This window comes from Dipodomys ordii, unplaced genomic scaffold (assembly GCF_000151885.1).
Source record: "Dipodomys ordii isolate 6190 unplaced genomic scaffold, Dord_2.0 Scaffold39, whole genome shotgun sequence".
Classification (NCBI taxonomy): domain Eukaryota; kingdom Metazoa; phylum Chordata; class Mammalia; order Rodentia; family Heteromyidae; genus Dipodomys; species Dipodomys ordii.
The window spans coordinates 12,614,531-12,639,346 of NW_012267255.1; the positions used below are offsets into that span (position 1 = coordinate 12,614,531).

The following is a 24,816-nucleotide window of genomic DNA, read 5'->3' on the forward strand; positions in this document are numbered from 1 at the left end:
AACCTTAGCTTAAATAAGCATGACCCACACAATAAGAAGCTAATAAGCTAGACTTTATCACAACTGAAACCTTTTGCTCTCTTCTGAAAGGCCTTGCTAAAAATGTATGTATGTTTGTATGTACTGTAAGTAAATCCTTGAAAAGATTCTTAGTGTCAATAGGCATTCTGGATACATAAATTAAATTCACAAGTACACACAATTATATGTACACCAGAACAACTAAAACTTAGAAACAAGTAACAAGTGTCAATTTAGAATTGGAATTCTCACACACTGCTAAATGTAGCTACCCAAATGTCTGGCAGCTTCTTACTAAGTTAAACATACATTTGGCAAATCAACCAGGTGTTTATCCTAAAATATGAAAACTTCTGTTCAACAAAAAAGCTGTATGCAAATAATTATTTTATAGGTCTACTTAGAAATACTCCAAAGTGGAAATAACCCAAATGTCCAAATGGCAAATGGATAAACACAGTGGTGTGTGATGTAGTCAATATAAGCCATTCAACTCAGCAATTCAAGGGAAGTGAATTAAGGCAATATATAACACTGATGAACACCAAAGACATCCGTAAAAAGTGATCTATGTAGTCTGTTCTCAAGAGGCCTATTTCAGAAGGTTACATGAGTCCATTTATATGGAAAAGACCAGACAAGATGGAATTACTTTCTAGGAGGTTAGAGGTAGGTGGAGTTTGACAACAAATAGGCAATATAAAAAAAAAGTTCTGAAGTGATTGTTATGAATACTGATTATGGTGGTCATCACAGATTTATACATTTGTTAAACATTCAAAACTAAAAAGTTTTAATTAAAAATGTCTTTGAAGAGGTAAAGGGAAATGTGAAGGCAAATGCCTTATCTTCAAGTAAATCACTGGGTTCAATTTTAATATTTACTCAAATTCTGAATATCTTTTTCAGAGCTAACAGAAGTTTTAGGGGCCAAATAATGGCTTAGAGGGTCATTGCAAACTCTTACATTTAACTATAACAATGTCATCAATCTAGGGGACATGGAGTGGGGAGAGAGATCAAAAGTAACCAAAAGAACTATGCATAGTGGTGCATGCCTGTAAGCTCATCATTCTAAAGAGTGGGGTAGGAGGATAGTGCCAGCTTGAGCTACATAGCAAGACTTCTTGTCTAAAACAATAACAACAAAAACCTATCCAAACTATGTATCACTACTTAAAATTGAAAGTCAACATGTTCCACTAACGTCAGAATTTAAATCTGGTAAGAATCACACATCACCTCCCTTCTGCAGTTAGTGAGACTCCTTACCCCTCTTGCCTTCAAATTACTTAAGTAATCACTTACAGCTTTCAGGGTGAGGTCACACTGGAAAACAAGGGTCCGAAGTTGTGCTAAAATTTCTCTTTTGGTATTTTCTAGATCGTTTCGTCTTTCTTCAACATTTGTCACACAAACTTTGTAGAGTTCATTTGCTTCTTCTACCTATAGGAATATCATAGAAAAAATAACATTATCACTAAAGTTTACATTTTAAAATGCGTACTGTGGTAAAGAAATTTCAATAACTGATACACCTTTAGTCATGAAAAATCCTGTATTTCAACCACAATGGTTCTCAAGCAAATAGTAATGTCTTTGGTCAGTGACTGATGGGGACATGACTCTGATGGGTAGTCAAATACAATTTACTAATTTATTACTATTATACTCTACTAAAAACTACTGCTCAAAGGTATTTAGTTCACAAACTCACAAATTCTTAGGTCTCTAGCATAGTGGTTCTCAAAGTGTGAACTTCATCATCACTTGGGAACTAGCTAGAAATCCAAGCTATCTGGGTCCACTCTTGACCTACTGCATCAGAAACCCTTCAGTGGGGCACAATAATCTGTCTGAATAATCCTTCTAGGTCATCCTACACACTATAAAGAACCAGGCAGAATATAACACAACTTAAAAAACAATAAAATTACTTTTTGAAGAGCCTCCTCTTCCAATCTCCGCTTTTTTTCTAATTGTTTGTTGAGATTTTTGACTGATCCACCACTTGAATGCTCCTCTTCTGCACGAAACATGGAGGATTTTGCCTTTTCATATTCGTCTTGACGTTGCATACATAACAATTTTGCCTTTTTGAGAGCCGTCTCTGTTTCAAGCTACATAGAAGAGAATGTTAATTTCAAAATATGAAAGAAACTCTACTATCCATGTTGCTGTTGCATATTCAGACAACAGCAAGGGTTTTGGAACAAGAGTAAGACAGGTAATTATATACTGCAGATGATTTTAGATGCTCATAGTAGGTAAATGAAACTCTAGTGTAATACTAACCATTTTATTTTGTTCCTGTTTCCAAAGTTCCTTTATTTCTTTTCTTTGCTTTTCCATCTCATTTTTCCTCCCAAGTAGAGGCTGTTAAGGGTATTACAAAAAAAAAAAAGCTGTTTCTAAAGTTATGCTGTTACAAAAATACATATTAACTGTACATATATAAATTTTTACCTGTATAAATTTGTTGGCTTGGAGAGCTGCAATTGTTTGTTGTAAAAGTTGACTGCTCTCTATGTCATTAAGAAGTGCATTGGTAAACAGAGACTGTAGTGGCATAAACTCCTAGAATTGAAAATTGAAAGGCAAGATTTTATAGTAGATATGGCAGGTAGATGCACTTGCCTAGCATTCATGAGACTGTGGGGGCTGAGCCTTCAGTACAAGGGAAAAACAAAAACAGCACTAGATATCTATTCCTATTCTTATTCTCCTTGAAAAAGAGAAAGTTTTAGATTTTTTTTCCTCAGAAAAATGTACAGTGATAAACGTGACTATATGAGAAAATATTGAAGTTAATTATAATTAACTATAAACTAGTTAGCAAAATAGGCACCTATTAAGATAATAGATACTTGAATAATTGTATATTTTCTAGTTTTCTCACAATGAACAGCCATTAAAATTTTAAGTGATTTTATTTTGGAAGCAAAAAAGATTAGCAATTAAGTTTTCTTTTATAAACCAATACTTTCATTTGAGTAGTCTCTTAGTAGAGAAGTCAAGAAGTTCATCAAACATTTACCTGTAGTCCAATGTTAGCTCTAGTTGCCTCTGCCAATTTTACAATATTTCTAGTGGACTCCAATTCTGAAAATATTGAAGATATCAGAAAACAAAATTAACTCATTTTCTCCTTCTATACTCTAAAATCATAATTCTCACATTAAAAAGCAATCACATAAACAAGTATGCATTATGATATAATGCAGTGAGCCTTAATTATAAGTTCTCATCAGAATCAACTGAGAAAAGTTTTAAAAAACTAACTTGCTAGTGGCGCTGTAGCTCAAGTGGTAGAGCGCTCGCCTTGAGTTGAAGAGCTGAGGGACAACGCCCAGGCCCAGAGTTCAAGCCCCACGACCAATTAAAAAAAAAAAACAAAAAAAACCTAACTTGCTAGACTTTAGTTCTCTGAGGGACGACAGGACCTATACTTGTGTACTGTTTAAAAGGCTACATGGTTGACTCCGATTAGTATTGACCATTAAAACAAATAATGCAAGCGGGGTGCTGATGGCTCATGCCTGCAATCCTAGCTGCTTAAGAGGCTGGGATCTGAGGACTGTGATTTGAAGCCAGCCAGAGCAGGAAGTCTATGAGACTCATATCTCCAATTAATGACTAAAAAGCTGAAATTTGAACTGTGGCTCAAATGGTAGAGCACTATCCTTAATCAAAAAAGCTTAAGAGCAGCACCCAGGCCCTGAGTTGAAGCCCAGGACTGTATCAAACAATGACAACAACAAAAACAAAGCCTCCCCACCCCACCCCCCAAATAATGTAGCAGAAAGATTACAGGTTTTCATAAATTCTATTTTATTCCACTTATGTTACATGACACTAAACAAATCTTTTTTTACACTAATTAAGCTTACTGAATTAAAATTTAGTATACTAACTACTATTGTTTATTCCAAGTAAAACTGGATCTATTATTTCAATACAACAACTAATACTTAAGAGTCAACAGAAAATGAATCACAAACAATCTCAGTTATTCAGTTATTGAGATGCTCCAGGATAACTCACCCAAGTTGAGCTTTTTTTCAACCCATGATACTATGTTCTTGGTGTATTTTGACCATGTTTTAGCATATGACAAAGCCAATTCTATAGAGTCACTGTTCTTTAACAGCACACTGTCTAGTTCTATAGGAGAAAAGTTTCCTGAAAAGAAAGTAGCAAGGTAAGTATACACAAATGTAATTTCACATAACAATTCTAAACAAACACTTAGGTCCCAAGATATTCTTCAAGTAACAATTGGTTTTTAAAAATTCAAGTAGCAAATTTATAAAACAGCTTAAATTTAAAATTATTTCAAATTATACTGTATTTTTATCTTATGTTTCTATTATTCATCAAATTATAAATCATGTAATTCTTTATTAGTATACTTCACATTATCTAATCAAGGTTTTTCCTTTATGTTTCATATGTGAAACTTCATGTATAATTTTGCATTAAAAATAAATGTACTAGGTTAAGCAAGAAAAGATTAAATAATTCAAAATATATATGAAAGAAATCACAAAATGTTTGATAGAAAAATTCAAAGAGCCTTGAACATTACCTTTTTCATTGGGCAAGTCCACTGAGTCCACAGAAATGTTTTCAAAAGACTTATAACATGGAAGAAAACAAACTGGAAGTTAGAGGAAAAGACAACCAATCTTTGCTTCACAAATTTTGCATCTCAATATGTTACTGACATATTTCCTGCTAAAGAACAACCAATATTAAACACCCAAAGGGCCAAAAAAAGTCTGTTTAAAACCAGAATACTTTCTATGACAGTTCTCAAGCTTCAATAGTGAACAACTTTATTGTTAACCTCATTAGTTAAAATTAATGAATTCACACGAAACCTTAAATGCTGCAGACCCCAAAACATATCTAAATAGAAGATATAGATGTTTATTGTCCAGCCTATCTTTTACCATTTTATTATAACATGTCTTTCCAAGTGTATTGGGTAACTTAGCCCCGAACCTTCTATGATGATGAAAATGATTCATATATAAAACGTTCACTAGTTGTTCAAATCTAGTAACTTAGCTGTTTTAATTTTTATACATACATATAATGTATTTTGATCAAATTCCTCCTCTTACTTCACCCTTAATCTCTTATCTCCTACCTCTTTCTAATAAAGTTTTAATTGATTTCTTTATTCTATTTTCATACATGCATAAAAAATTTCCAATTATATGCTTCCCCAATCCTTCTCTCCTTTTACTCTTATCTCTCCTTTTGTCTTCCCTACAAATACCCCCTTTTACATATCTTATCTTTTTTTTGAAGGTGAAATTCTGCATGAAACAAAACATGTAAAGTCTGTCCTTCTCATTCTGGCTTGTTTTGCTTAAAACATGTTATGTGGTAGGTACTAGCTACATGTGGCTACATACCCACTTAAAAAGTGGTTAGAATAATTAGAAAACTAATTATTAATTTACATTTTTAATTTTATTTATTTAATTTTTGTCAGTTGTGGAGCCTGAACTCTGGGCCTGGGTGCTGGCCCTCAGCTCTTCAGCTCAAGGCTAGTGCTCTACCACTTGAGCCACAGTGACACTTCTGGCTTTTTCTGCTTATGTGGTACTGAGGAATCCAACCCAGGGCCTCATGCATGCAAGGCAGGCACTCTACCAGTGAGCCATCTTCCCAGCCCTTAATTTACATTTAAAAACTACATGTGATTAATGCCTATAAGACCTGAAAATACCATCTATCAAAACTGTTAGATTTTATACCAATTTAATCAATCAATACAGGATAGGCAGGGATTCAATACAAATGGTATTGAGTAGATCTGATTCTCTTCCAACTCTATTAGCGGGATGACATTAGGCTACACATTTAAGCTCACATAACTTCTACAAAAAGGGACAACACTATTTTCATGAGATTGTTTTAAAAATTAGCACCGTTCAGGATACACAAGCACTGTTAAATAAGTTTTAGCTATTATTATTATTATATTATTTTATTTGCCAGTCCTGGGGCTTGAAGTCTTGGCCTGGGTGCTGTTCCTGAGTTCCTTTTGCTCTACCACTTGAGCCACACTACCACTTCGGCATTTTCTGTGATTAATTGGAGATAAGAGTCTCAAGGACTTTCCAGTCTGAGCTAGCTTTGATCCTCAGATCTCAGCCTCCTGCACCACCAGTGTGAGCCACCAGCACCTTGCTAGAAGGAAAAATCAACCAATGTCCCTGATGTAATTTCTTCAAATCTTTTACATGTGATGAAAAAATGAAATCAGTTAAATGAAAATATTACTACTATTATAAATATTAAAACTAGCAAAGAGTAATGCTGAATTTAAGTTGGGAAATAAGATAAATTATTAAATTAAAAAATATGACTAAGAAATAACTAACTTAGCTCACCTTGCTTTCCCGAGAGGCAGGCAGTCGCAGCAATGAGTCAGTACCTACATCTCCCATAAGGAAGCTTGTAAGTCTATCCAGGGGAGAAATGGATATCAAAAGGTTAAGTGGCTACATTTTTTGTCATTACATTTCATATATCATCTAGAAGAAGTTACTTAATAAGAACCTGACAAAAACCTAGGAATCCATTCCCATAAACCACAACAGTCGTTTGTAAATAGATACTGCTTCTAAACAGCTATAATGAGATTTTATAGTAATAAAGCAACATAGAATGTAGCTTTTCCCAAGTTGTGATAATGCCACGTTACTAAGTAAGACTTTGCTTTCTGTGTATATCATTGGTTTATGCAATCTACTCATTAAGATGCTTAAGACAAGTTACTTGAAGTTGACAATCCTCTACTTACATATTCCCAAAGGTGAAAGCCAAAGTTTCAATGGAAGTAAACACTTCTCGGAACAGATCGTTCTTGTTTTCTTCATTAACATCTGTAAAGTTCACAGCTATAAGGAAAGGTTGGTTATAGTAAGTGAGGAAGAAAATATCTGAAACTATATGCAAAATCATTGAAGCCTTTAATTATTCACCATTACTAACAAGCATTAAAAGATCCAGAAACTACAGTATCTAATACACAAAATGGATAGGATGTCAAAGTTCTTCATTGATGAAATCATTCTAAAGAATCACTTGGCATAAAAGTTGCTGGCATTCCAAACTGACTGTTCTCAGCATTACATATCTGACATATCTAAAAAGTGACTCAGTGTGAAATCAGTCTTGGAGTCAGAGTCCACGTTACATCAGATCACTTTATTAACAGTGTTCTGAGCTTTTATTTTATTTTTTATTTTTGGGTCCAGTCGTGGGGCCCGAACTCTGGGCCTGGGCGCTGTCCCTCAGCTCTTCAGCTCTCTACCAGTTGAGCCACAGCGCCACTTCCGGCTTTTTTCTTTTTGCTTATGTGTTGCTGAGGAACAGAACCCAGGGCCTCATGCATGCAAGGCAAGCGCTCTACCACTGAGCCACCTTCTCAGCCCTAGGCTTTTATTTTTTTCTCTCTTGCTTACTGCTTTCTGGCATTTAAAAAAAAAACAACTCTGAATATTCTTGTGCCAACAAATCACACACATATATTTACACACACACACACACACACACACACACACACACACACAGACACGTATTTGCTAACAGAACCTCTAGAGACATCTGGCAATATTAAAAAGTATAAATACAATGCTCTGTGAGCCACAATTGCCCATCTAGAAATCTACATAGCCATTTACTGAAATATCACTTTAAACAAAAACTAAAAACAATCCAAATATTTATTAGTAGTGAATAGACTAAATGGATTATCATGAAGCTTTTAAGAAACAAAACAAAATAGTAACAAGAGAACAGAGAAACCCTTCCTGAGCAGAGAAATGAGCAGAACCCTGCCATTTGTATTTGCTTGTATAGGTGCAGTTTATCTTTGGAAAGAAATAAAAGAAAGCAGTAATAGTTGCTGCTTATCTAGAGAAAGGAATGGAATTGGTAGTTAGGAATCTGAAGAAAGAAACTTTACTGTTGAATATTCTGCTAACCATCTGTATTTTCAATTGTGTGAATGAACCATGTTTGCAGAACAGAAAAAAATATGAGGCTTTGACAATTGTGGATGTTTCATTTATGTTTTTCTTTTTTCTTTGGCCATTTAAAAATTAAGGGCAAAATATAAATCATGAAAAACTTGAATACCAGGGTTATTTTTACTTATTTTACAAATAACTGAAAATACAAATACTAGGTACACATCATAAATTACTAAGTTCTAAAGATATTGTTATCTGCTTCAAAAATTGACTATCTTGGGGCTGGGAAGGTGGCTCAGTGGTAGACTGCTTGCCTTGCATTCATGAGGCCCTGGGTTCGATTCCTCAGCACCACATAAGCAGAAAAAGCTGGAAGTAGTGCTGTGTCTCAAGTGGTAGAGCACTAGCCTTGAGCTGAAGAGCTGAGGGATAGCGCCCAGGCCCAGAGTTCAGGCACCATGACTGGCAAAAAAAAAAAATAGACTATCTCTATTGCCACATTGCAAATATTTTGTCACACTGACCTTCCTGATTAGAGACAGAAGACACAGGAAATATAAATCGCTACTAGAAGTAATGAGGAATACTAAGGATTTTTCTTTTACAGTTATTACAAGGTAAATTCCACATGTACAATAAAAATACAAGAAATTGAAGATTCAATTTCTCATTTTTTATGCATAGGAAGTGGCTACAGTTTATTCATTCAAACTTGTGGTAATATGAAATTTATACATCTTTGATTCTAACACTATTCTGTATTCTAGGATCACTGTTATTTAAAAAGATGAAAGAATTCTATATTGAATCCTAGACTGAACCACTGATGACTGGCTAAAATAAAAATTAAAAATATATTTATAGGTTTAGGATTTCTGGCAAAGATTGAAATATGTAAACATTTTGATTTTTGGCACAGATTAGATGTTCAAAAATGGTTTCTATCCCTTGACTTTTTAGGTTTTAAAAACTGTATTATTATGAAATGGATACATTAAATAAGTCTGATCTGACTTCATTTTGCAGGTCTCAATATATTTAGCTATACGAGTAAGAATAGGGAAAAGTTTTTATTTAGAAACATAACCTACCCAAAGAAAACACAATTTTCAGTTTCCTAGTCTCATGGAATCCTATGGAAACACAGTAAGTTTCCTGAGAACTAAGTCATCTTCTTTCAAATTTTGTTCAGTACAAAAATAAAAGGTAACAATAACCCCAAGTATTCACTACCCCAAGGTAGTCACTGTAAGAAATAATATTCAGAAGACTTTTACCTCAACGACAGAAAGATCTTCAAGGCAGCAGAGAGACCCCTCTCCTCAAGTCTGTTTATGGACTGTGCTCAGCAGCACAGGCCAATGCTTCTTACGCTCCTTCCCCAGGACATCCTGACTGCACACAATAGCCACTGACAATTCAACTAGCTTGCTATTTCCAAGCATGGAAATTTTACTATCTATAGACACAAATTTCCCTATCTAAGTGGAGTTAAATAGCACTTGTAACCAATCTATTTAAAAACAAATTTGGTTACTAAGCATGTTTTTTAAAGTTGCAACAAAAGCTACCTGGGCTTCACACTCAAATTAATCCTCAACACTTATTCCCCATCTTGCCTGAAATAGAGGAAAAAAAGAAAATGACACGGGGGGGGGGAGCTTGTGTGTGTGTGCGCGCGCGTGTGTGCACGTGCACTCGTGCACTTCTGGGGACAGGGTCCTCACGTTTGGGCTGTATTTTACTTTTTTTTTTTTGGTAGGCTTTTATTTTTTCTTCTTGCCTCATCCTTTGACACTGCCCTTTACCCTTTGCAAATATGTGTTCACCAATTTCACCACCTCCTTCACATCCAGAGTTCTTATAAAGGGGCTATCCCAGCCCAGTCAATATCTGCACTTGATCTGTAAAACTAACTAAAATAAAGAGGTTTCCCTTCCTTAGTCAGCCTAGGATACTGCTTACTGTGCCTCCCTCCTACCTATGCACAGATAGGACTGCTGTGACCTTGTCTGTCACTGACTCCACTATATCATGGCTACCCAACAGCCACCTTTTATATCACCACTGCTTGAATGACTATTGCCTCATCAGTGCCATTAGACTCACTCAACACTGTGCACCATTTAAATCCAGGACACTTCTTTCAGATCATCTTCCTGCTTTCTGGATGCTTCTGGAGTTCCATCTTCTGTCCCTTGATCTCACACCCACCCTTTATCTACTCTGCACACTGAGTCAGTGCTATCTCTTCCACTGCTACAAGTCCACATCATTAACTTCATACTCCTTCACGGTTCTGAACATTCAGTCTTCTATTTTGCCATCCAACTCAGCCTTGTATATGACAACATTCTATCAGTACTGTTCCCTAGCTTGCTCTTAGAACAGACCTTCAGCCTTTTCATAACCCATTATTTCAACACTCTTCTAAATGATCTAACCATTACCTTTGCTGTTAATACTTCTTATGTATTGCAGGCCCAAAGAATTTTAACAAAAGTGAGTGGCAAGTCATTTCAAGTATTGATGTTGCATGTACATATATGTACCTACCCATAAACATACACTATAAGCTTACTTAACAATTCTAATTTCATTTTCATATCTTAAAATAAGCCTTGTTTTTCTCCATTTTGTTTCCTTTTACTAGTTGAGATCACTACAAATGACCACATCTAAATGCCTTGCCTTCACATAGTAAAGGCTTCAAAACTATCCTACCAATTAACTGATTCATAAAACCCAAATTTTAAATATCAGGTGTTCGGTGTAAGTTAACATAATTGCAATGTTTGCTACCAAATACAGTTTTAATTTTATGAAAAAGAAAGCTTGAAGTATGACTTGGGAATATTTTAACATCAGAACATACCTAACTCTTTGATGCACATCATACAAATGCTAAGATAGTGCTGTAATCATATAGACCAAACTGTACCATTGGATCCCTTTTGCCCACAACTACCCACTTTTAATATATCTTCCTTACCTTTCACTTTCGCAGTAAGCATTTCTGCAGCATTTTGAAGATCAACAGAATTGAGGTTCTGATGTTTATTCATTACAGACTTTAAAACACGAAGAAGCTCATCCAGGCGTATATGAATGACTTCTTTAAAACAGTCTTAAAAAAGACCAAAAAAAATTACATTTTTTTCAAAGCAAAAGTTCTAGAAATCAAAGCTACAAAAGATCATGTGAAGTATATTTTAAGTACAAAGCACTGATTCCACAAAATTTATCTACTAAATAGATATTCCTATTTTAACTATTAGAGTAATATACAACCTACATTACCTTCAGATAATCCTAAGTCAATTCATTAAAGAGTTCAAAAGCAATCATAGTTATGATCAATTTAACACTACTTTAAAAAAAATTACTCAGTCTAAATATGCTATCTTTATTTCCCTTGAAGCAATTTAAGGTGTTTCCTATCTATCCTTCTTATTATCACATACTTCCTTTCCAATGAGGATCAAACCTAGGGCCCTGTACATGCAAGGCAAACCCTCTACCACTGAGCTGTGCCTTATTATCATGTATATTTTAATAATATAGCAACAAGTCAAAGTCCCCCATCCCAAAGTCTGATACAATGACCAACTTAATCAAAACCAATATTCAGTATTAGAGCTTGGCTACATTATTAGTTAATGGAAACCAGTAACCATAGGAACAAGGTATATGTAAGGACCATCATGTGACCTCACCATTTTCAAAACTGTGATTTAACTTACATTAAAAATGCATGCCTATCTTTGACGATGAAAATTGGGGACTATCCAGATTTTTGCCTACTTTTGAAATCTGTTTACCTCAGGTCCGCCTCCTTCCTTAGCTGGGACAAAGCTGGGCTGCCCTGGTAGGTGTGTTTCCCCAGGATCCCACACTACTCTAACCCCAGCCTATCTGTTCTTTTATACCACCTCAGTCAATGGAATGCACAATCTCCAAATATGGTGACCATATCATGTATCATCCAAACCAAAATACTTTTGTACCTCAAAAGGAGGACACTTCACCCTACCTTTAAAACTCTAAAGTAATCTACTCTAAATATGATAGTCTGGTATTATTTTCTTTTCTGTGATGTTACAGAGCAATGGTGTTTAATAATGATTATCGTTTATTAAGTGTTAGTATGTGCAGGATACTCTGCTACTGACTTTCCTACTGAAATAGCTTAAAAAACAAAACAATTTTTAAAGTGCTCTTTTTAATTACACAAATTCTTTTTCCAAAAAGATTAAAAGCATACCCTCAAAAAGAAAACCTACAGAAGGAAAAAGCAAAATATCATCTACTCACTAATGGCACTATCAAGACAGAAAGAAATGTGTAGGGTTGGGAGAGGGTGTTCCAGGTAAAAGGGGGGGAGCACTGTAAGGAGTTGGGTATAGCAGTACAAAGAAAGGGTGAAGCACCTAAGAAGAGCAGTCCAAGTAGGGCTAGATGCCAAGAGAACACAGTGCCTTCCAGAAGAAAATCTGACTCATTCATACAACCAATTTTACTGACACAGAAGAATAGGTGCTAATTTAAGTAACTATGGAAATGAGTAGAATCTGGAAAAGGCAAAGGAAATGCACATGAACACTGTTCTGTAGCTGATAAAGTACTGTCTGGGTTAATAATTCTGACATTGCTGTATTTGAACTGAACAACTGAGTAAATGATTAGCAGATGGCCTGGCTTTTTCCAATACACATATGACTTTCAAAACTTCACTAAGGAAAATATAAATAGCCAGTTTAAATTATTTGAACTAAATGAACACTAAGTATTTCATATATATAAAGCAGATAGATAAGATAGATGGATAGATAGATGTTAGGAGAGTTTTTTGTTTTAGAGTAGGTATAGCATAATTAGTTACTGAAAAAGAAATCAGTAATTCAGTGGTTAGGTAGGTAGTTTTACTTAGTTAAGACAACAACAATTATTAAAAAGTATAGCAGGCCAGGCGTCAGTGGCTCACACCCATAATCCTAGCTACACGGGAGGCTGAGACAGCCTGGGCAGGAAAGCCAATGAGACTCTTAACTACCAAAACCCAGAAGGAGAGCTGTGGCTCAAGTAGTAGAGTGCTAGCCTTGAGCAAAAGGAGCTTAGGGACAGTGACCAGGACCTGAGTTCAAGCCCCTAGGACTGGCACATACATGTACACATGCACATCCAATGCAATCAGACTATCTGGTTTTCAACTTCATGTCTGAAAAACTCCAAGCCAATTACTTTCTCTGTGTCTAGTTTTCACACCTATAAAAAGAAGATAATGAGAGCTACTTCGTAGAGTTGTTGTTAGGACTTAAAACCCATAAAGCACTTAAAACATAGCTCTCTATAAACATCTGCAGCCAGTAATTATTATCTTAGGCAATAGTAGACATAGGTTAGCTCTAAAATGGAAGCCAGCCCCATTCAAATAAAAGATATTCCTGAAAAAAACATGAGTAAGAAATAATTACAAAACTTTCCTGGCTTCTTATTTTAGCCTAGCTATACATAGCAAAGTCTATGCTAGCATATGTTAGTCCTTCTGCCTACCTACCAAAAACAAGGTTGAAGAACTACCACAAAGAGTTGTACTATACTGTTACAGAAATGTAGCCTATGTTAACATTCTAGTTTGAATGCTGAATGGCCCCCACAAAGACCAGAAGAGACCCTCAGAACTCAGAGACTCCTATTTCTTCTCTTCTTTTTTGTCCCATAGTTCATGGTATAAAGATGTTTGTTCCATTGTATATACAATAACAGGCCACAAACCATGGACTGTAAACAATGACAAAATTTCTCTTTTGTAAATAAAGAATTATTTCATGTACTTTGGCATAATGACCCAAAGTAGTAAAAAAGAAAAGTATTTTTTCATTTTTATTCTAATATAAATGTTAAATATAAATATATTAATAGATACTCAGAATTCTGTGATAGTACTTTGTCTTGTTTTGAAGTCTCAGGAAAACAGCTTGATTTTAATTGACTGTCAACAGCCATCAGTATTCAAAACTAGTGTGCGATAATATGCAAGAACTGAAAAATTTTAATTGCATTAATGCCTAAATAAAGCAATCAACTGTGCTCTTCTCAGAGTAAAGACAAATATATAGAAACTAATACTTCAAAATTATTTGCTGGAACTGGGGCTTGAACTCAGGGACTAGGTGCTATCCCTTAGCTTTTTTGCTCAAGGCTAACACTCTACCAATTGAGACATAGCTCCTTTCAGCTTTTAGGTGTTTAGTTGGAGTATCATGAATTTTTCCTGCCAGGCTGGCTTCATACCTCACATCTCAGCCTCCTGAGTAGTTGGGATTATAGTCATGAGCCCCCAGCATCTGACAAATACTTTTAAATCTTGTCGTTTTAATTTCTAACATAGTAGGTAACATGAAAACTCTCTGGGCTCCTTTTAGCATGATATAAAGATATCATGTGAATACCTGTTATTGTTTTTCTTGAAAGATTTACCAGCTTGAAATTCCCTTTTTTTTCCTATAAGGAAAGTCCATGTAGGAAACAGACACTGAAGTTGTTCCAAATCAACATCCTGAAAAATAAACTATCTAATAACATATTTTATACTACACTATAAATAATTGGAATTCCTATGATTAAACACACTTCTGAAGCCCAAAAGTGAATACAACTAAACAAGGATTCATGTATTCTTTTACATAAGAGTCAATGACTAGGACTATTATCAGACTATTTTCGGCATATCCTGATAATACTTCAACGGGACCTTCATAAACTAACAAACCCTCAACTATATGTGTGCACCAGAAAAAAGTTACTTTCATTAAATATTTTCCCCTAGTATAAAATTACCTCATATTCTCTTTATGAAGCAAAAGTGATCTGGAGAACTGAAAGTATAATGGGGGTTTCAAGTATAGTGGTGGCTCACACTGTAATCATGGCTACTCAACAGGCTTCTGAATATCTGGAAGATCTGAGTTTAAGAAGCCAGCCCGGGCAGAAAAGTTCACTAGACTCTATCTCCAAAATAACCAGCAAAAGCAGGTCTGGAGATATGGCTCAAGTAGAAGAAGGTAGGCAGAACAAGCACATGGCCTTAAGTTCAAATCCCAGTACTACCACAAGTAAAACGAGGGAAAATAGACAGAAAACGGCTCCATCATCAATGCCAAAATATTCCTCTTCTCTGCCACAAACTAACACATTAAGTAGAGGAAGTAAAGAAAGATGGCTGCTTGATGCAGAAGAAAAATTTAGGCTTTGATTAAGAAACCTGGGTCCCAATCCTTGACAGGCCACTTTCCTGACTGAAATGTTTCTTGATTTATCACCAGTAAAAACTGATAGAAATTCCTATTTGACCTACCTTCCAAGGTAGCTATAAATATCAACAGAAATGAAATTATTTATTGTCTTAATACACACAAATAGTGATCATTAGTAAATCATAAGCCATTCAAAATAAATACTCTTGAAAATGGATATGCCTCATACAGAAATACATTCAGTAACCAAGATTCTTATATAGCCAGGACCCACATGTTTTGATTTCAATTTCATTTCATGTGTAAAATCTAAAGTAATAGCCAGGTGTGGTACTGCAAAGTTGTAACCCTAGCTACCCATGAAGCAGATGTCCAAGGCTAATGTGGGCCTAAAAGTTCTTGAGACATCATCTCATTCAATGGCTGGACACAATGGTGCATACCTACCCGGGAAGCATGAGGTCTGGGTACACAGGGTGAGCCTGCCATTGTCAGTAACGTGGGGAAGCCACAAAGTAAAGCTCTACCTCAAAAAATAACCAAGGCAAAAAAAGAAAGGCTGGAAACTTCATTTAAGTGGTAGAGTTCCTGCCTTGCAAACACATCAGTTCAGTACCATCATACCACCACCACCCAAAAACAAAACAAAACAAAAAAAGGTTAACCAACTACATGGAAAAAAGAATGTTTTATATACATGGCAATTTATTTTTTGGTCAGTCATGAGCTTGAAATCAGGGCCTAGGCACTGTACTTGAGTTTTTTTGCTCAAGGCTCACACTCTATCACTTTGAGCCATAGTGCCACTTCCAGTTTTCTGGTGGCTAACTGGAGATAAGAGTCTCATGGACTTTCTTGCCTGGGCTGGCTTTAAACAACAATCCTCAGATCTCAGGCTCCTGAGTAGCTAGGATTACAGATGTAGGCCCCTAGTGCCCAGCTTACATAGCAATTTAAATGACAATATTCACTCTAGTCCAACTTTAAATGTCACTATGTCCTCATTAAAAATGTGATAAAGTTGAACTTATAGTACAAAGGTATCATAAATGTGAATATACTGAAGTCCAATTGGTCTTAATACTGGTTATCTAGAATAGTAAAGCACAATCCCAAACTTTGCTTGTTTATCTAGTCCCATTTTAATTTAGATTTATTATTTTACCCATTTGTGCCATTTATTTTCTGCTTCATTCAGCTTATCAAGTGAAAACAGATTAGCCAGCTCCACATTTTGGTTCTCATGCACTAACACAATACTTTAATGTTTATACTGCAAACACTTCATGGAAATACTTAAGTAAATAAATGAAAAAAATCATGTTTTCTTTGATTTAAAAAAAGAAAGAAAAACTGACAATAATTTTAAAGCCAGTCTTGTTAATTCAGCTTAAGCTCTCTAGGGAAAACAATGAAAACAACCAAAGGAAAAAAGCATCAGAACTTATCACTAGGAAACTCCTAATTTTTTTTTTTTCTGTTCTAACTTTTGAATTCCCAGGATGAAAGTAAACGCGGAGGAGCAGCAGCTTTCTTTACTCTGCTACTGGGAACTGTAAAAATAATACCTGGAAGACACTTACTTTAAGAGCTTTACATATCTAAACTCATTAACATATTGCCATGCATATTAATATGTTACATATTACACACAGCCATATATGCACACTGAACATGGACTGCATTTATCCATCCTTTCTCCACTCATCTGCCCTGCCTCCCACTGAACTCTCCTTGCCTCCTGACAACACATTTCTGCTTCGTGGTATTCATATTGCTAACTTTTAAGTTAGCAACTTAAAGGAGTTACACTATTGCAATCCTTCCCTGAGTATATCATACTTATAGTCAATATATTTGTGTATAAAAGCATATGATCCTGTATGTTTTTCATACACATTTTTAATTTATACCTAACGTTCAGATATGTGAGTCTGACTTACTCTAACTCAGCATAATTTTGTCTCTCTGAATTTGACTTACTCCACTTAGCATAATTTTTTCCAGATTATGTTTTATAGAATAAAAATATACTCTTAAATTTGAAAACATTTTTTAAAAATGTTAACTAGTTTATCTGAAACTGGTAATAAATCTATGTTTTTCCCTAGCCTATTTAAAAACCACCACCATTCCTCCCCCATCAAAAAAAAGAAAAAGAAAGGGGGAAGACATCAGAAAAGGAAGGCAACCATAGTCACAATAGTAACTTTCATTAAAATCCATTTGAAGTGTATATATATATATAGCTATATAATTGAAAGATAAAGCTTACAGGAGTCATTAGACCATTGTTTTTCCTTTCAACATACTTTATAATGATAGTCAATACTTCCAAGTAGCAAATAGCAGAAAAAGCAGACAATGTGCACTATTCCTTCTAACAAAACTGAAAAGATTTGCTAATTAATACTGTACTACTTAGGAATGGGGAAATGTGTCACAAAGACATACTTTAAAATTACCACATAAGCTAGAAGAACATTTAAGACTGTTATTTGAATTATGGAACACAATACTTCTTAAAGAGCAACTATAAACCTGAATACTCACACTCCATAGTAATCTACAGAATCATCAATAAACACCAAGTGCACATACAAAAGTGAGTACCTTCAATGTTTTAACGTAAGATGCCAAAATTATCCCGGTAATTATTCATAATGTATCTAATGGCATTGGCAAGAGATCTAAAACAGGGAATTCCACACCTGCTACTTGTGTAAGATCAACCAAACTCAAAACCACTTGTCACAAAACCACTTACCCTATATATCAAAGTAAGAATGGAATGTTTTCACAATCTCAGGATCTCTCATATTAAGGTCTCACATATTTTTATTTGTAAGTTAAAATAAAAATTCAACCATGTACCAGTGGCTCATGCTTATAATCTTATTAGCCTATAAACTCAGGAGGCTGAGATCTGAGGATCATAGTATGAAGCCATCCCAGGCAGGAAAGTCTGTGAGACTCATATCTCCAATTAATCACCAAAAAGCTGAAAGTAAAAATGTGGTTCAACTAATAAATCACCATCATTGAGCAAAAACACTCAGGAATATCATCTAGGCCTTGAGTTCAAGCTCCAGGACTGGAAAAAAAAAGGAAGAAAAAGAAAAAGGAAGAAAGACTTCATGCATATATTAAAACTGTTGGCTGCACAGAGCCCTTTGACAAACACTTTTTTTTTTTCTAATCAGTTCCTTAATCACTATTACAATATGAGCTTCAAAGTCCTTATTTGGAAAACTTACATTAATGTCACATTTAAAATACCTATCATAAAATTCACACACAAAAAAATCACAGAATGGATGGCATGGGGCAAAGGGAGAAGGGATACTCTGTAAAATGCATCACACAATTTTGAAACAAATATTCAGCTGTCTTTAGCTAAGTACTGTACATAAATCAGAACAGTCTCCAACATCAATCAAACCTTGAATCACAAAATGATAAAATGACAGCATGTGGTACAAGTGCCACATCCTCATTCTTATTTTTCCCTTCCCTTCTTCTCCCCTCCCCTCTCCTTTCCCCTTTTTGTTCCTTTCCTTTCCTTTCTTGTGCCATTCCTGGGGTTTGAACTGAGGGCCTGGGCACTGTCCTTTAGCTTTCTGGCTCAAGGTTTGTGCTTCACCACTGTGAGCCACAGTTGTACTTCTTGCATTTGGCTGGTTAATTGGAGAGTCTCATGGACTTTCCTTCCTAAGATGGCTTTGAACTATAATCCTCAGATCTCCTGAGTCGCTAGGATTTCAGGTGTACTCTTCGAATATAAATTTTATTTGTAACTTAAGAACTCATCTCAATACTAATGAAGGCCAAATGTCTATACCAGCACTATTTGCCAGAAGTTTCTGAAATAACAAAATGTACTGTATCTTTGATCTGTAAAGGTAAGCTACAAGCCACATCTGCTACTGAGTATGTGAAAAGTAGCTACTGTAACTGAAGGGCTACAATCTCATGGCTATCATACACAGAATGAAACGAGATAATTCCCACAGAATTAGCTAAAGAAATAGTGAAAACTGAGCAGTGTTTGCAGAGTGTCTACCATATGACAGAGCTGAGACAGCATGGAAAAAATATACATTTCTCCATTAACATCTGGGCTCCAAAGGAAGTCATTAATTATCAAAACTTGAAGACTTACAAAAGTGCATGATCTTTGTTATACATACTTATGTACATATTATGACATATTACATATATGTCATGAAATAGAGTAAAGGCATCTACCTTTGTGGAAAACTCATGATTAAACATTTTTCTGTGTGCAAGTATTCTGTAAAATGAAAAGTATCACATATAATTTAGAAGCTGAGTGTCCCTTATCAAAAATGGCATCCTTTATCCAAATGAGACCAGAAATATTTCCAATTTTAGGGTTTTTCACTTTGGGAATATTTTCATAGACTATAATAGTTGGGCATCCCTAATCTGAAAATCCAAAATTCAAAATGTTTGACTTCTAAAACTTTTGCATGGCCAAAGGGCTCAAAAAGTTTTGAATTTTGGAGTTTTGGATGAGGGATTCTCAACCTGCACATCATTTCTACTTATCTACTATGAAGACAAAGGAGACCATAACCATAAACTAATCACAAGTCTATTCATCTAAGTCTAACTTCAATTGTATGATTAAACACTTGAGGCAATAGTCAAAAGAATTTGTAGATCATGACCTCATTACAGCTAATGCAAACATAAAAATTATATTCTGATAAGACAAGAAAGTAACTTAACTCTATAGTCACATTCATTATACTTAAGGGCAAACAGCTAATGCATGTGAATAAATATATAACAAACAAGGTCAAAGACTGGTACTCTTCATAGTAAAGAGACAAGACTAAATATTGAGGAAGGCACTGAGAAAACACTTACAAGGCTCTTGCACTCCAAGAGAAAAACCTGGCCGCTGTTTATTGCTATGGTGGTAATTAGAGAGGTTCAAGGATATTTCTCAATATCCATGACCTTTGTCCACAGGAATATGTATAATTTTGCCACCTGAAATAGTTGTGGCCTATTATTTCATCTGCCTTTCTGAAGACTAAATCTCAGTGATTCTTGTAAATAAGTCAGTCTGATACTCTAAAATCATGATCAAAATTAAACACACGAATACTACTAAGTATTCTTATCTTTTACAATGGGTTTCTTTCATATGTTTATTCATGCTTCCTTAAAGAAAACAAAACCAAAAGGTTCTACAACTCAAATTAAGAGTATTTCTGGACTTTGGTAACAATGATCCAACACAAAGAAAACAAATTCTTGTTAAATTTCCAATAGATTTTTGTTGGGCAGACATATGTCCATTTAACTATGATTTACAAATCAAGTATTAAAATCAAATTGGGGCAAAAAATGAAAATTCTGTGGCCAAAAATACTAATAAAAATTTGTATTTTTTTTTAATCGGTTGTGGGGTTTGAACTCTGGGCTTGGGCACTGTCCCTGCACTCTTCAGCTCAAGGCTAGCACTCTACTGCTTGAGCTACAGCGCCACTTCCGGTTTTCTAGTGGTTTAATGGAGATGAGTCTCACAGACTTTCCTGCCTGGGCTGGCTTTGAACCTGTGATCCTCAGATCTCAGCTTCCTGAGTAGCTAGGATTATAGGTGTGAGCCACCGGGCCCACTGGTTTTGTATCTTATACTTTTCTTTTTCTTTTTCCTCAGGATAACTTCAATCCTCTTCCTTTCTAATTCTTGAATTATCTAATCATAAATTAAAACAAAAAAACTTTTAACTGGTCCAACTCACTTTAAAATACCTTCATTTTAAATCTGTGAAACAAAAGATAACTACATAAGAATTTTTAAAGAATATAAATACCCTAAGGAAAATAACAATAAACAGAAATTCTAACTAAAATATTACTTATACTAATTTAAACAACTTAAAGGGCTGGGAAGGTGGCTCAGTAGTAGAGTGCTTGCCTTGCATGCATGAGACCCTGGGTTCGATTCCTCAGCACCACATAAACAGAAAAAGATAGAACTGGGGCTGTGGCTCAAGTGGTAGACCGCTAGCCTTGAGCTAAAGAGCTGAGAAACAGCGCCCAGGCCCCAGAGTTCAGGCCCCACAACCGACAAATAAATAAAATAAAATAACTTAAGTTGCTGTGTTAAATAAAATGTCTTACCTTAAAATGAAGTAAAATTTTCAACTAATTTATCATTTTAAATTTCATCTTAAAAAAATTAACCAGAAATGAAAACGACGCCAGAAAGGATAAATTTTACTATATGTAAACTTAATTTTTTAAAAAAATTAACCCGGTTAACAAATCTTTATTACAAAATTATACTTCTTTATATAAATGGTAGATGTGTCATTTTGGTAAGAAATATATTACTAATGTAATATCTTTAGGATATCTTTCACCAATAACATGTTTACTGACATTTAATAAATCCACAATTAGCTTCAAAATCAAACTATTAAAATTAATAGAACATAAACAACTTTTCTACGAATATTTACACAAGTTCAAAAGAACGTATGACTACTGTTTTAGGAACAAAACCAAATTCAAGCTATTCTAATTCGTTTTTTAACACAAATACTAAGCTTTAATACTAAAAAGTTCAACTTATTTAGAAATAAAATTTTAATTTAGTACCAGCACAAGATGTGACTTTAGATTCTGTTTTACAAAACATGTATCAGCATAAACACTTAACACATATGCAGAAATATATGCTGAAATGTGATACTTGTCTATGAATGTCTAGGAGTCTCATACAAAATACCACTGGAAATCTTCACTTTCTCTATCTAGATAAACAATTACAAACTGCTATTTATCACAAAAGAACAGGAACTGCTTCTAACTATTACTACTGAAATCAAATTGAATATTACAGGGACAGTGAAAGTTTAGAGACCTTGGTAGATATAAGAGTTGAAAGCTCTAGGAATGCATATAGTCCTTTGCTTCAGAAGAATCGAGTTTCATGTTCCATTATCCATTTCTAGACAGAGACTAAATCCTGTGACTATCCCTTAACCTTAAGAAAAGGTTACAGGTCAGCAAAAGAGAAGTAAATTTTACTGTTGCGGAAAAAGTTTCATGCAAATGCAATCATTTTTAAATTTTGACAATAATATGGAAAACTGAATTTGAGGCAAAATATCAACAACGTAATTTACAAACATGAATCTGCTTATTAAAAACCAATCAGTGTATTACCATTGACAGAAAGGTTAGAACACCATTGATTCCAAATTTTCCCATGTAAAATGGACCTGTAAGAAGAAACTAATTCTTTTTCACTGTCTTGCTTGCTCACACTAAACAAAGCTTTTTATTGTGCATTGTGCTATTATCTGACTACAAAATGGTTTACATTGTAAACATCAAACATTTGGGAGGAAAAGTCATGAAATAACTAAAGCAGAATATCCTGTTCCTACCAAAGTATACACACTTATCTGTAGTTAAACTGGCATTCAAACTTAACAAACTATCCAGTAAGAATGCTAAGAAAAAACAGTTGACAAACCTGAAAGAATAGCTTCTTTCAAATATAGTAACATATGGGAGAACTTCCTGATATCATTCACCAACTCCTTGATGTAATCCGGGTCAAAAATGGAGTTGGAACTTACAGACTTGAGCCCCATTTCAGAAGTTGTAACATCAGTAGACAGTTGGCCTGATGCCCAAACACGCTTTTTCTTTGCCTTTTTCTGTTTGTGAGCAATCATCCTCTCATTAAACAGTCAGAAAAACTGAAATCCTTTGGGGGAAAGAAACAAAAACAAGAAAGAGAAACACAAACACTGTATCAGCCAGGCAAACATACTAAGTTTTTACCAATAGCCCATGGCCCACCTTAGAATCCTATTTTTAGATCTTATAAATAAAACACTGCAATTCTAATGCTTCCATTTTTTTGGGGGGGGGGTCAGTCATGGGGCTTGAACCCTGGCCTTGGGTGCTGTCCCTGCGCTCTTCAGCTCAAGGCGAGTGCTCTACCACTTGAGCCACAGCACCACTTCCAGTTTTCTGGTGGTTAATTGGAGATAAGAGTCTCACAAACTTTCCTGCTCAGGCAGGCTTTGAACCTCGATCCTTGGATCTAAGTCTCCTAAGTATCTAGGATTATGGGCATGAGCCACCCACGCCCAGCTAATGCTTCCATTTATGAAGTGTCCAGTAATTTTGACAATTCTGATATTCATTTCACAAGTGAGGAACATGAGGTTTAGAGGTTGATGTTTTGTGTGCAATCTTAGATGATAAAATGGGAATTAAACCCTAAATCAACCTTGACACCAAATTCTGTGCTCCTAAATAACTTCCTCTTAATTCCTGGGGTACAGAATTTTTTTAATTTTTAAATATTGCTCTGATCTTTCACATGCCGGAAGGAAAGGTCATATTTTGCCTCCAGAATATCACCTTCAAAAATAAGGATGAAATAGGGGCTTTGAAAAAATAAATGCTTCAAAATCCTCCTCTAACATCTACTGTATGACCTGATAAGCTGTTTATCATCTCTTTGCTTTTCTATGCTCACTTACAAAGTGAGAAAAACATCCTGACAACACCTACTTAGGAAAATTGTTATAAAAATTGAATGTGACCGAAGTACCCATTCAGCACATAAAAGAAGTTCAGTTATGGCAGCATAAAGATGCATAGACAGGAGAACAAGAACACATGTCTGATTTACCAAGGCTCATCAAAAATATGTTTGCTGAAATTAAGTTCTAAGGATTCTCTCACATACTCTGCATGAACAAATAAATATGAGATTAAGAATAAATATATTTTGATTTCAGAATAATAAAAAGGTAATGTTTCAGCACAAGGGATCACAAAATATATTTTGTTGTTAAAAATCTAATCCTGGTCCACTGGCCCTCAAGAAAGTTCTACATTGTTCCTTATTCATCCTCCCCTTACTTTTCAAGAATTACAAGTCCTAACTTAGTTTGTATTTCCTGAAATAAAAAAGGAAACAACTAGGGGAATTAAATTAGCTCAGCATTGTCACCTGTAATCCTAGTATTAGTGATAGAATAGGAGGATTGAGAATACACAGCCTGGGCTACATAGAGAGTTCTAAAGCAGCCTGGGCTACAATGGCAAAAGAGACTGTCTCAAAACAAAACAAAACGAAGACAAAAACCAAGTTTTTCAAATATTTTGTCTTGAAAGTTTTGTTATTATCGTTGTCAAACACAACTCAGATTTTTTTCCCTTCTTGATTAGTTCTCTAATCTGTCTGTCTCACTATTACATTAGTGAATTACCCCTATTTCTGATCTGAGCTACTGCACTAATTTCCAGATGATCTCTCCAAATCAATTCTTGTCCCATTACAGACATTGTGAGTGAACTTTTCAAACATAAATCTCATGATGTCATTGCTCTGCTCAAAACTCTCCCAAAGAACAAGTGAAAAGTCACAATGAGATCTACTTCCCACTTCCCTCTGCATTGTCATCTGAAGTCATATTCCTAGCTCTCAGCACTCCTACTACACATGCCTCCTCTTCCTTCTTATAACA

At 35.0% G+C, this 24,816-nt stretch overlaps 1 protein-coding gene across 1 annotated transcript in view; it reads right to left on the bottom strand.

The window, feature by feature from the left end:
• Positions 1-24,816, bottom strand: part of Arhgap29 (Rho GTPase activating protein 29) — a 48,552-nt gene that overhangs the window by 20,500 nt on the left and 3,236 nt on the right. Inside the window, exons 2-12 of the mRNA XM_013018325.1 lie at positions 22,800-23,036; positions 11,011-11,145; positions 6,845-6,941; positions 6,432-6,504; positions 4,610-4,658; positions 4,066-4,203; positions 3,059-3,123; positions 2,488-2,598; positions 2,317-2,397; positions 1,959-2,141; positions 1,330-1,467 (exon numbers count right to left, since the gene is read on the bottom strand). Of these exons, the coding sequence (XP_012873779.1) occupies positions 1,330-1,467; positions 1,959-2,141; positions 2,317-2,397; positions 2,488-2,598; positions 3,059-3,123; positions 4,066-4,203; positions 4,610-4,658; positions 6,432-6,504; positions 6,845-6,941; positions 11,011-11,145; positions 22,800-23,004 (1,275 nt within the window). The 5' untranslated portion in view covers positions 23,005-23,036. The remainder of the gene's footprint in view (positions 1-1,329; positions 1,468-1,958; positions 2,142-2,316; positions 2,398-2,487; positions 2,599-3,058; positions 3,124-4,065; positions 4,204-4,609; positions 4,659-6,431; positions 6,505-6,844; positions 6,942-11,010; positions 11,146-22,799; positions 23,037-24,816) is intronic.